Source organism: Equus asinus, chromosome 21, assembly GCF_041296235.1.
Source record: "Equus asinus isolate D_3611 breed Donkey chromosome 21, EquAss-T2T_v2, whole genome shotgun sequence".
Lineage (NCBI taxonomy): Eukaryota > Metazoa > Chordata > Mammalia > Perissodactyla > Equidae > Equus > Equus asinus.
The window spans coordinates 63,342,065-63,356,015 of NC_091810.1; the positions used below are offsets into that span (position 1 = coordinate 63,342,065).

General features: G+C 37.3%; 1 protein-coding gene across 1 annotated transcript in view; it reads left to right on the forward strand.

The window, feature by feature from the left end:
• The window catches only part of DYNC1LI1 (dynein cytoplasmic 1 light intermediate chain 1), a 35,062-nt gene extending 22,790 nt beyond the window's left edge, over positions 1-12,272 (forward strand). The window contains exons 6-13 of the mRNA XM_014827173.3: positions 230-323; positions 3,413-3,548; positions 4,140-4,251; positions 7,069-7,128; positions 7,234-7,278; positions 7,942-8,062; positions 9,024-9,179; positions 11,329-12,272. Of these exons, the coding sequence (XP_014682659.2) occupies positions 230-323; positions 3,413-3,548; positions 4,140-4,251; positions 7,069-7,128; positions 7,234-7,278; positions 7,942-8,062; positions 9,024-9,179; positions 11,329-11,441 (837 nt within the window). The 3' untranslated portion in view covers positions 11,442-12,272. The remainder of the gene's footprint in view (positions 1-229; positions 324-3,412; positions 3,549-4,139; positions 4,252-7,068; positions 7,129-7,233; positions 7,279-7,941; positions 8,063-9,023; positions 9,180-11,328) is intronic.
• The last annotated feature ends 1,679 nt before the right edge of the window (positions 12,273-13,951 follow it).

A 13,951-nucleotide genomic window follows, 5' to 3' on the forward strand; every position in this document is an offset into this window, starting at 1 on the left:
GTCAATGCTTTTTAAAGAAATAAAATTATTCATTAGTCTTAAGACTCCAAGTAACAGTCTCTACACAGATAGGAGCAGTTGATATTCTAGGTCCCACTGTTCAGTCACCGTATCAGAGTGGTAGTTTTGTGATATTCTTCCCCAAAATTGAACTGTTTAAATCATTATGTTTAATTTTGATTAAAGTTAATGTTGTATTGATCTTTTTAAAATTATTTTAACTCAACAGTGTGATGCCATTAGTGTATTGGAGAAAGAACATGACTACAGAGATGAACATTTTGATTTTATTCAGTCACATATTCGGAAGTTTTGTTTACAGTGTATCCTTTTAATACATTAATTGGTGCAATGTACCTTACATGTTTGTATTTGTTTTTTAAAGTAAAGGAATTGATGGACTTTAGAAATTCCATAAACTTTTTTTCCTGTTAGCTCTGTTTGGAAATGTCATTTTAGTTCCCAAATCATTTATATCTGGGTATTTTGAGATATAAAAGAAAGTATTGAAATATATAACTGATTTGCTCTTTTTTTTTTTTTAAAGATTTTATTTTTTCCTTTTTCTCCCCAAAGCCCCCCAGTACATAGTTGTATATTCTTCGTTGTGGGTCCTTCTAGTTGTAGCATGTGGGACACCACCCCAGCGTGGCCTGACGAGCAGTGCCATATCTGCGCCCAGGATTCGAACCAACGAAACACCGGGCCGCCTGCAGCGGAGCGCATAGACTTAACCACTCGGCCACGGGGCCAGCCCCTGATTTGCTCTTTTTAAAGTACTATGCTTAAGAAAAATAGCAGTCTTATGTGGAAAATTCTAATAAGTTGGCATTGTGAACATTCTGATTAAAAACCCGTATTCAGGGGCTGCCCAGTGGTGTAGTGGTTAAGTTCTCGTGCTCTTCAGTGGCCTGGGGTTCACGGGTTCGGATCCTGGGCATGGACCTACACACCACTCGTCAAGCCACACCGTGGCATCCCATATACAAAATAGAGGAAGATTGGCACAGATATTAGCTCAGAGCCAATCTTAAGCAAAAAGAGGAAGACTGGCAACAGATGTTACCTCAGGGCCGATCTTCCTCACCAAGAAAAAAAAGAAAGAAAGAGGTGGTATTTATTGGGGTAGGTTGTGGGGCAAGATCAATATTTAGGTTTGTGTGTTCTCATTTTTAATGTATTTACTATGTTATCATTGCCATGTGCAGTCTAATGCAGGGTTTCAAAATCTGGCTGTGACCATAAGACTTACTGAGTTGGAACATTCCAAGGTGAGGCTGGAGATTCTGTACTTTTAAAAAGCTTCCTGGATGATTTTGATGAGCACAAGGTTAGAAAACCTGTCCTAAGGAATCTTGTCTAGTGTAGGTTGCAAAGACTAGATGAGCTAATGAATAACATTTACAAGTAAAAGAGGATAAAATGAGGGTTGTAAGTGAATGCTTTTAAGAGAATTTACATTTGAAAACTTAGTCACAGTTTGAGTCAGAACACTAAATAGAGCTGGGCTCACCCGCCCCTCTTGGATCAAATATTTTGCATTTGCATTCCCCAGCCAAAGCTTTTGGGTCTGAAAAGTAAAGAATTAATATTAGAAGTAGATCGTAGTAATAAGTGACAAACACATGTTTATAGTGTCTGCATTTTTTCATTTTCATTATGGGCATTTAAAGACCAGTTATAGAAAGCGTAGTAGAATCCAGTCACTTTTGACACTGGTAGTTCCATTTCCCCTTTTTCCTTCAGTGCTTTGTCCTCTCCATGGCCCTTTCTCTTCTCATGTCACATAATGGTTGAGTTGGGTTGAATTAAAGGGTGTTTGTCTACATAAGAGTCTTTAAAAAGAAAACAGCGTGAGTAATTGAAGTAGGTGTCTGTAGCCTTTTTTGTTATCTCTGAAGATTTAGAAAATTTGGCAACAGTCTCTTTAAACATTTATTTAATGCTGTACTGAAAACGTAAATACTATAGAAATGTAATCAGGAAGGAGACTGTCCAGTAAAATAATCACAGATATAATTACATAGAATTAGAGTGGTTGATTTTAAAAGAATACAAATGTGAGAAGTCACTTCAAGATAGTGAGATGTGTGTGTGTCAGGCACCAGTTCAAAATCATCTTTATTTTTAAATTTAAAAAATTGTGATTGCAATTCACATTTTTCAGCTGTAGAAATCTAGATCATCATAAATTGGTTCTCATTATAAGGAAGATCATTAATGAAAAGTTCACACAATTAAGCTTTTTTTAAAAATTTTTTTTTATTTTTTTTCCTTTACCAAAGCCCCCCCCACCCCATACATAGTTGTGCATTTTTAGTTGTGGGTCCTTCTAGTTGTGGCATGTGGGATGCTGCCTCAGTAGGGCCTGATGAGCGCTGCCATGTCCAAGCCCAGGATTTGAACTGGCGAAACCCTGGGCCGCCAAAGCAGAGCACGCGAACTTAACCACTCTGCCACAGGGCTGGCCCTCACACAATTAAGCTTTTACTTAAGATTATGATGTTTATTTCTACCAGGTTAAGTTTTATACTAAGTAAAGTAGTAGTTAGCAATCAGTACCACTTTTAGGTTCATAAGCCTCAGTTCGTGTCCTAGAAAATACCTCAGTTCAAAGTTAGACCATTCCCAGCGTTTCCTCATGGCCTATGTCACCGTCTCTCTCAGGACACAATGGCCAGCTAGAGCATGCTCCTCAGCAGTGGTCAGGATTTCTGATAGCCACTCTGACCACATCATTTGTCAGTGGTCACATTGACCCTTTTTCCACAGGCCTCTCTTAATCTTTTGATCCACTATATCTCTTGGACAAAAGGTCAAAGTTAGGATCTGCTTTAATTAATACATCTTCATGTGAGGTAGTCTTATCTCAGGTTTTGGTCATGAAATCTGTTTTGCCTTGGATCATTCCCGAAAGCTTCCTCACTGTACCTGTTGGTTCATCTTCTCTCAAGGGTGGATCTCCTGAGCTTTGTTCCCAAAGTCCTAATTTCTGGGATTAGTAAAAATGACTAGTGACACTAGTGCAGTCTGTTTCTGTTGAAAAGGCAAACAAAACAGTTGTTGATAAATAATAGTCCTACTTCATGAGGTTTAAGGAGATTAAAAACAAAAACAAATTTTGTCTTCATGTGCTTTAAACATGGAGGTAGTAATGGTGTCAGTATTAATCAGTTTACCTCTAGTGTCTTGGCTTAATGAGACTTTTGCTAAGTCAGTTATGTACAGATTGTTTTATTTGCATTTTAGCCTGTATGTATCTTATACTTCTGAAATTCTTGATTACTATATAATATACCTTTGGAAATTATTTTTGAAACTAATATGCATGTAAATGTTAAGCTGAGAACACAAAATTTTATGGTACCTATTCAAGGAATTTGTCCAAAAATTCTTTAATAATACTATTCAGATGGTGCAGCACTTATTTACACTTCAGTAAAAGAAAACAAAAATATAGATTTAGTATATAAATACATTGTTCAGAAACTATACGGATTTCCCTACAAGATTCCTGCTGTTGTTGTGGAAAAAGATGCAGTATTTATGTAAGTATACTCTTAAATACATTATTTTATTATGTATTGTGGCTATGATTTGATGGTGAGTTATCATTTTTGGTTTTGAGGTGACACCAGTAGATCTTGCCATGATGACAAGGTGAGAATCTGTTTCTAGATTGTTTTGTGTATAACCTGCCTTATCTGTTTATCATTGCCTTGTAGATTTACTGCTGGCCTGAGTCCTTTTCAAAAGGCCTTGCTGTCGTAGCTAAATTATCTTTTGGGTGCATATACCAGTGTATCTACTTACTCTTTAATTGGTTGTAATAAATAAAGGACCTAATGTATAATCTAGACATGCTTTTAAAAAGTTACCAGAATAAAATTGGGAGGTAATAATTAATTACCATCCTCCCCCCAAAAAAACTAATGGCATTTTTAAAATCAGGAAGATTGGTAATCATTTTAAGTAGGCATTAGTAAACCATAACTTGAGCATTATAATAAAAAAGCTGATTAGTTTTTCATAAGTTGGTGAAATTTAACTTCATAGAAATGTTCCCTTTGATATGATCATGAAATGCTTGGGAATTAATCGTGTGCGTTTGAGAATTTATCATGTGCGTTTCTTTTCAGTCCAGCAGGGTGGGATAATGATAAGAAAATAGGAATACTGCATGAAAATTTTCAAACATTAAAAGCAGAAGATAATTTTGAAGACATTATAACTAAACCACCTGTCCGAAAGGTAACAGTTTCAATATATAGTCTCAATATTTAGGCTTTTAAACTGAGGGGGAAGTCCATAACTTAAAATTGTAGTTAGAAAGGTAAGGGAGTCCTTTTCTATAATGGGATTTCTAAGTGTGATTTGCGTGTTTTTAAGGCACAATTCCAAATAAAGGTGTTTTATCAAAATATAAATCAGCTGTTACTGATCGTTAGTTAGCTTTTAGCATATTTAGAGTAGCAAATTTTAGTGCAGGTTCCATTTTCTAATGGAAATCATGGATTGGCATGAGGGAATATGTAGCATCTTGATAGTTTGAATAGGTAAAAGTTGTGAACTTTCCAACCCAGAGCTCAGCCAAAAGCCAAGAAAACATTGCTAGATTAATTTTATTAGCTTCTATCTATTGAGGCAGATCTTGGATCTTCTCCACAGTCAGTAGTTACCTACGCTAGCCCACAGCCATCCAGAAGCTTCCAGTTTCCTGTGTTTGATTTTAGTTTTGACTGTTACATGTCATTCTTATGACTCTGAAATCGGCTTCCAGAAGGTGCTCTTTTTTCATGTGTCTTGATTTCATGTTAAGCAGTATATGATGTTCTACAGTTAAATATTATAGATGTTTCTGGAAAGTTTTGTAAAAATGAGTGCATATAATACTTCTCACTGACTTTTAATTTGGATGTGTTGTAGGAAAAAATTTTGATTTAACATATAGTAAGATTCTTACTTAAGAATCCAAATATTTGCATTGAGCATCTGTCTTCTGTTTGTGGGTAATTAGAAATAAGAAAAGTAACATCAAATGAAGAATCAGTTGCTGTAGCGTTTAGTTTGGATATCTGTTAAAAGAAATGTGCATATCAAAAAAAGGGCAATTTTCCCATTATCTTTTTTTAATATGTTTTTTATATGTATATATGTATTTTTGTTTTTTAAAGATTGACACATGAACTAACAACTGTTGCCAATCTTTTTTTTCCCTTCTTCTCCCCAAAGCCCCCCAGTACATAGTTGTGCATTCTAGTTGTGAATGCCTCTTGTTGTGCTATGTAGGACACCACCTCAGCATGGCCTGATGAGTTGTGCCCAGGATCCAAACCTGCAAAACCCTGGGCCACCGGAGCAGAGTGCGTGAGCTTAACCACTCAGCTGCGGGGCTGGCTCCTCATTATCTCTTTTACCAACAAAATTGTGCTTTGTTTAAGTTGTCTTTTATTCGTTCCACAAATATTACTGAGCACCAAATCGGGCACTGATTAGGTACTAGGTGCTGAATAGGAGGGTGATGCCATAGTAAATCAAGGGGCCGGCCCCGTGGCCAAGTGGTTAAGTTCCCACGCTCTGCTGCGGCGGCCCAGGGTTTCACCGGTTTGGATGCTGGGCGCGGACATGGCACCGCTCATCAGGCCATGCTGCGGCGGCGTCCACATACTACAACTAGAAGGACCTGCAACTAAAATATGTACAACTATATGCTGGGGGGATTTGGGGAGAAAAAGCAGAAAGAAAAAGAAAGGATTGGCAACAGTTGTTAGCTCAGCTGTCAATCTTTGAAAAAAATAGTAAATCAATACAGAAGCCATCTCTCAAGTGGTGATAAGTGCCGTGGAAGTTAAGCAGGGTGAGGGGAGAGGACTGGGGTGGGGAGAGATGCTGTTTTAGGAGTGGTTGGGGAATGTCTCTGATAAGAGGGGAGAATGTTGAAGGCAGAGGGAACAGAAGGTACCCAGCCCTGAGACAGGAGTGTGCAGAGGGGACCAGAGAGGCTGGAAGAGAGCCAGGAGGAGGGCCAGAGTAGTAGAAGATGAAAGGCAGAGTTAAGATCTTGTAGGGCCCTATCATTAGGCTGCAGTCAGGACTTGGGTTACATTCTGAGTGGGATGGAGAGAGAGAGAGAGACTGGAGGGAGAGTTCGAGCCGAGGAGTGATGTAATCTGACTTCACCTTTTAAAAGGAGCGCTCTGGGGGCCGGCCCAGTGGCACAGCGGTTAAGTTCACACATTCCACTTCGGCGGCCCAGGATTCGCTGGTTCGGATCCCAGGTGCAGACATGGCACCGCTTGGCACGCCATGCTGTGGCAGGCTTCCCACGTATAAAGTAGAGGAAGATGGGCCGGGATGTTAGCTCAGAGCCAGACTTCTTCAGCAAAAAGAGGGGGATTGGCAGCAGATGTTAGCTCAAGGCTAATCTTCCTCAAAAATAAAATAAAATAAAAATAAAAGGAGTGCTCTGGCTACTGGGTGGAAAATAGACTGGGGCAGGTCTTGTACTGACAGTAGAAGCAGGAGACATTTGCTACTCTTTTTTCCTAATTATTCAGCAGATAGAAAGAAGAGCCATTATATTTTTATTTCAGGGAAACCAGGGGCAAGCTGCTTTTCCATTCAACTGGGATATTATTGGTGCTTTTAAAACACCTAACTATTGTTTAGTAGATTTTATAAGCATGGTTAATATGCCTATGACTCTAGGATTGTGCTGTCCGATACAGTAGCTACTAGTCACATATGGCTTTTAAATGTAAATTAAGTAAAAGTAAATAAAATTAAAAAATTAGTTCCTCACTCACACTAGCCACACTTCAAGTACGTAATAGCCGTAGGTGGCTGGTGGCTGGCACGTTGAGCAGCACAGAGACAGAACATTTCTCTCCTTGTGGGCAGTTAGTGGACAGCTCTGCAATAGGGGCTTGGGTAGGGCAGCTCACCCATGTAAATACGGGTAACGTTCATATTCTTGAATTTTTAAAAACTTTAGTCTAATCTTAAAAAGTAAGTTATAATGGGTTTTAGCATAGTATATCAGACTTATTTATACATTGCTCATTTCAGTTTGTTCATGAGAAGGAAATTTTGGCAGAAGATGACCAAGTGTTTCTGATGAAGCTACAGGTAAGAAATTGCATCAGAAGCAGACTTAGTATAGTTATATTTTCTTTAAAAATATTGCAATACATGCTGTGAATGTCTAACCTAGAATTCTTTTGTGTTTTTCAGTCTCTTTTAGCAAAGCAGCCACCAACTGCAGCTGGAAGGCCTGTGGTCAGTATTACAAATTTTGGCAAAATTATTAAAATGCAGTTCATGTTGTTTTAGTTCTTTTTTTCTTAATCATGTACGTGTCTCATATGAGTGGGCTTTGATATAAACTTAAATTCAGAATTCTTCTGGAATTTGTGAGATTTTAAAAGGTAGACTTCACTCCCTTTTCGAATATTTAAATTGCAAAGATCTATTTTGCAACATTTCTTGTGCATCAGTTGCTACGCTGAACCATTTGTGTGTGTTACTTTATAAATCCTCACAATAGCCTATGAGGCAAGTACTATTATTTGACCCGTTTTGCAGATGGGAAAATGTAGGCTTTGGAGAACATTGTCACTTGTCTGAGGTTATACAGCCAGTGGGATGCCAGTCCAGATTGGAACCCAGATCTGACTCCCACACTTACTCATAACCACAGCTCCTTGTTCAGTATGTTCTTCTTTTTTCCATTGAGGGGAAAGTTAGTATTCTAAAATATGATGGGTATTTTCTAATAATGAGGACACAGTTGCTAAACGTTTTTGTCAATGGCCTGCGATGTAAAAGTATCAGTAGAACAGATGGGGGATGATTGCAAAGTAATTTCTTTTTATAATAATAACTTTTGTGAAGTTGGAAGTTTCAAGTTTTTATAATTATAGCTTTCCTGTTTTTATATAGGATGCCTCACCAAGAGTCCCGGGAGGCTCCCCTCGAACACCAAATAGATCTGTGTCATCCAATGTTGCCAGTGTGTCACCCATCCCTGCTGGGTCCAAAAAAATTGATCCAAACATGAAAGGTACATTTCTCTCTTTCTTGGAAAAACAGCACAGTACATTTTTTACAGTAGGAAGAAATCTACCTGGAATCCCACCTTTTGCCATAGCTATTTTCATTTTTGTGCAGTAGCTTCTAGTCTTTCTCTCTGTAGATAGAATCTCATGGTTAAACTGTGAACCATTCTGCAATATAGTCTTAATATATCATTTGTGTGATGTGAGCTTTATGAAAGCTTTGTGTCGTGTTTAATTATTCTCCTATGGTAGGTAGTTCAAGAAATTTGTATTTTTACTATAATAGGTTATCTGCAATTACTATAAAGAAGAAAACTATGCAAAATAGTTATTTCTGTAGGAATAATTGCCATAAGTGGGATTAGTAGGTCAGAGTGTGTACATTTTTATGCTTTGTAATAATGTTTTTCGAATAGATTGTTCAGTTCCATCATCAACATTGGGTGATGCAATTTTGCCACAACCTCCTCGGCATTCTTTCAATACGAACTAATAAGAACTTTTCCCCTGCTATTTCCTTTCTCTTTGTATTTCTCTTCTCTGAGTTGTTTATTGCTATCCTTTACGCATTTCTCTCTTGGAACTTCGACTGGTTTTCATATAGGATTAGGTAACTTTCTGTAATACTTGAGGCAAATATTTCTCAACAGTTGTATTTTTGAAGAACCCCTTTCAAAAGGGAGATATATTAGCATCTAACATCTGTTTGTTTAAAATGCTTTTGGCCTTTTAAAAACAACATTCTAATTTTCTAATAATCTTACACTCTTAAAGGTTGCTCATATTTTGTTTTATATATGGGTAAATTAGAGAAAAAGTGACCCAGCCTCAAAAGATCAAACTGGACTTGACTTGTAATATATAGCTCTTAAATTTTGTCTGTTAATGTTTTCTATATGTGATTGCTATGGTAATAATTTATTGAAAAATCTAATGTTTTGAATGAATTTTTTTTTTCTTTAATAGCTGGAGCTACAAGTGAAGGTGTCCTGGCAAATTTCTTCAATAGTTTGCTGAGCAAAAAGACTGGTTCCCCAGGAGGCCCTGGTGTTGGTGGTGGCAGCCCTGGAAGTGGGGCTGCAGGTGGAAGCAGTGGTTTATCACCGTCTGCCAAAAAGTCAGGTATAGTTGCCTGGAGCTTTAAAACAAAAAACAAAGACAAAAACAAACCAGCTTTATTGTGATACTATTTACGTTCCATGAGGCTCACTCATTTAAAGTGTACAATTCAAAACTTTTAGTATATTCACAGAGTTGTACAAACCATCACCGTAATCTAATTTTAGAACATTTTTGTCTGCCCAGAAAGAAACCTATAGCCTATTAGCAGTTACTTCTCTTCCCGCCCAGTCCCTCAGTCCTAGGCAACCACTAATCTACTTTCTGTCTCTCTGGATTTCCGTATCTGGAGATTTTATATAAATGGACTTATACAATATATCCCTTCTTTAGCATAAGGTTTTCTGGGTTCATCCATGTTTTAGCATGTATCAGTACTTCATTCTTTTATATTGCTGAATAAAATTCCAGTGTGTAGATGTGCTACATTTTATTCATCCATTCATCAGTTGATGGACATTGAGATTGTTTCCATTTTGGCTGTTAGGAATAACACTACTATGAACGTTTGTTTTTGTGTGGACAGATATTTTCATTTCTCTTGCGTATATACCTAGGAGTGGAATTGCTGCATCATGTGGTAACTCTACTTTTAAAACTGCCAAAGTGTTTTGCAAAACACTGCTCCATTTTACATTCCTAACAGACGAGGATGAGGGTCCCAGTTTCTCCACATCCTTGCTGGCATTGGTTATTGAGAATCTTTTCATGTGTTTGTTGATCATTCGTGTATCTTCTTTGGAGAAATGTCTATTCAAATCCTTTGCCCATTTTCAAATTGGGTTGTCTTTTATTGTTGAGTTTTAAGTGTTCTTTACATATTCTGTTTACTAGACCCTTATCAGATGTAGAATTTGCAAATGTTTTCTCCCATTGTGCTGGTTGTCTTTTCACTTCTTTGGTAGTGTCCTTTGAAGCACAGAAGTTTTGAATTTTGATGAAGTCCAGTTTTATTTTTCTCTTGTTGCTTGTGTAAATGCTGTTTAAGATTTTATTTTTCCTTCTTCTCCCCAAAGTCCCCCAGTACATAGTTGTGTATTTTTAGTTGTGGGTCCTTCCATTTGTGGCATGCGGGATGCTGCCTCAGCATGGCTTGATGAGTGGTGCCATGTCCATGCCCAGGATCCAAACCAGCGAAACCCTGGGCTGCCGAAGCAGAACACGCAAACTTAACCACTCAACCATGGGGCCGGCCTGTAAATGCTCTTTAAACAGACTTTTAACCCATTCTCCTTTTTTTTTTTTTTTTTTTGAGGAAGACTGGCCCTGAGCTAACATCCATGCCCATCTTCCTCTATTGTATATATGGGATGCCTACCACAGCATGGCATGTCAAGAGGTGCCATGTCTGCACCCAGGATCCGAACCAGCAAAACCCAGGCCACCAAAGCGGAATGTGTAAACTTAACCACTGTGCCACTGGGCCAGCCCCCATTCTTTTTTGATCCTACCTTCTTGCCACCCTTTTCACAAATAAAGCCAGCTCCCATTTTTCGAACCTTTTATGGGTTTCTGGGTATAAATTGAAGTACTTCTTGGCTTTTCCCACTGCCAGTTCAGAAGATTAAGCTTTCTTAGAACTGCTAATTTAGTTACCATTCATTCATTTTTCCAGATACCAAAATTTTCTTTTCTCTTTTACTGTCCTTTCTGTCCTGTGCCTTTTTAAAAAATACCTTATGAGATTAAATGATACATGCTAGTTTTACTTCCATTTGGTAACAGACCCCACAATTTAAAATGAGGGCATTTATTCATTTTATTTATTTATTTTTTTGAGGAAGATTAGCCCTGAGCTAACATCTGCTGCCAGTCCTACTCTTTTTTTGCTGAGGAAGCCTGGCCCTGAGAGCTAACATCCATGCCCATCTTCCTCTACTTTATATGTGGGACGCCTAGCACAGCGTGGCTTGCCAAGCAGTGCCGTGTCTGCACCTGGGATCCCAACCGGTGAACCCCCTCTCCCTGAAGTGGTGTATGCACACTTAACTGCTGTGCCGCTGGGCCGGCCTCAAAGGACATTTATTTTTAAATTAAGGATGTTTATATGATTTGGTATGCTAGATGAAACCATTGGCAATTTTTAAATAAAGAGAGATTGGTGAATAAGGTAATTTGACATCTAAATCTTGTTTCTTTTACTTTAATGTAGGCCAGAAGCCTGTCCTATCAGATGTTCACGCAGAACTGGACAGAATTGCACGAAAACCAGTTACAGTTTCTTCTACAACATCTACATCTCCTACAGAAGGAGAAGCTTCTTGAAGATACCAAATAAAGCCATTTATTCAGTTTTCTGGGATAATGTAAACTTGCCTCTGCCTTTTCCTTCAAAAGTGGAATTGGGAACTGGAGTGCTTTTTCAGATGGACTAAATTTATGTCATTTTGTGTGTGTGTGGTTTCCCATTTTTGTAAAAGGGAGCTATACAGAGGAAAAATTAATCTACACTATGTAAGATTGCTGTTTGCATTGCCACTTTGCATAAGGAAGTAATTTTGGGTTTTGAAAAACTACAAATTTATAGATCTGAAATACAGCCATGTGATCATATTCTAAAGGCTATTTAAAACAAATAGGAGAGTTTAGGGAAGAGCATAAAATAATGTGCTTTGGGCGTTTGACTGACTTGGAAATCCAAGCTTATTTTAATTAAGACTATTAAAATCATTTTTTAAATTATGAGTTAGTTTTGTTGGAAAAGAGAAAATGATCAATGTCAAATTTTCCACACCAACGTAAATATACCACCACACATGGAATATGCGAGAGAACTATCACATAGCATTTGATACACTAGTCATTATCTCAATCCATGATCCTGTACGTTGTCATCAAAATATGATTTAGAAATATTGGCCAAGATTTGTTTCTTTAACTGAAAAGAAAGCACACTGTCTAAATGTGTAAAAGAAAAATGCAGAGGTTATTAAAATGTAAAGAGGTAACAGTCTTTGGATTTGTCTATATGTGGAGACAGAGAGAGAGATACCTCTCTCTCTGTCTCTATATATATATATGGCTCTGCCTTAATATACCCCTTTTTTGTTTGTGACTTTCAATTGTAATCAGTTAATAAAGTATTTATTCTCTGCATTCAGGTTCAAATAACTTGTTGCATTCTATTTAAATTTGTATTTATTACATAATGAATAAGATTTGTTAGTATTTTGAAGTGTTTGATTTAGTAAGATTGTTAAGCATTCTGGTCTTCTTTCCAAGAAACAAGTGAGTACATGAGATTCACTATCCCGTAAGTTTCCTTAAATTGGGAGTTTACCCTGATCAACCCATCTCCCCTACAAGCATGTCTCGAACCGCAGGATTGTATGTCACATTCCTAGTAGACAAAAATATATAACCTTTTATCATTATTTAATGGGCAGAAGCTGTTTTAAAAGCTTGGCAAATGCACTGACACACAGCTACTCTCTTACAGGTGAGAACACCTGTTAGTAGTTCCACCTTGTCAATCCTCAGTTTTCAATGCTTGTTTTAGAACCTTCATAAGAACAGTCTGATCTTGTTGAAATTCAACTAAAAACACATGTGCATTGACCTATTGAGTCATTTTAAATAATTGGAAAAAAGAACTACCCTTTAAATTGGTCTTTGTTATTACTTTAAAATATAGTATACATTTCAAAGATTTTTTTCAACAAAATGACATTTGTTGTCTACTATGTAACGTAATCCTTTCGTTATGACTTTTAAAATCTGTTTTAGTTTTATATATTTGGTTCCTAATAGTTGAATAGAAATGTAAAAATATATGAGATGGTAATAATTTGTTTCAGGGTGGGAAAAACTTAGGGTGTTCATGGGCATTGAAAAATTAATTTGTAAAGTCATTTTGTTTGATAACAAAGGAGATGAAAAATGCCACTGATACAATCCTTAGTCTAGAAAGGGTTTTGCAGTCATGGTGATGTAAAGACCAACTTTTCTAAACTAGTAGTTAATGAAGTAAGTGAAACTAATGAAAGAGAAAATTGCAGACTGTACATCATGGTGTGCTTGATGTGTCTGCTGTGCTTGCATGTCTAAGCCAACTCATCATTTTTTTCTGTGTGACATTGGAGATGTAGTAGAAAATCCTTGGAATTAACTGAGTTGTTACCTGAAATGACTGTAATGGTTCACTTTGTATGGGATTCAGTTTTAACTAATCTAAAAACCTTGTGTTTACCATATTTAGACCTTAAACTTACTTTTGTACCAATTTTTTCAAGGAAATTTGATTTTAAACTACTTAAATTGTTTTTGTTTTTAAGCACTTTTTATTGACGTATTCAATACAGAAAAGTGTACAAGTTACAGGTGTACAGTTTGAAATATCACAACGGGACCATGTGTAACCGGGACCAAGATCAGGAAAGAGCATTACCAGCACCCCAGAGGCTGTGTGAGCCCTCAGTCAGTACTCCTACCCATCAAGTAACCACTGTCTTCATTTCCAAAGTCATAGATAGATTTTGCTTATTTTTTTTGAAAACTTTTTGCTTTTATTTTTTTTTCCTTATTTTTTTTCTCCCCAAAGCCCCCAAGTACATAGTTGTATATTCTTCGTTGTGGGTCCTTCTAGTTGTGGCATGTGGGATGCTGCCTCAGCGTGGGTTGATGAGCAGTGCCATGTCCGCACCCAGGATTCGAACCAACGAAACACTGGGCCGCCTGCAGCAGAGCGTGCGAACTTAACCACTCGGCCACGGGGCTAGCCCCTAATTATTTTTAAGCTTTATATAAATAGTATCTTAGAGTTTATATTCTTTTTA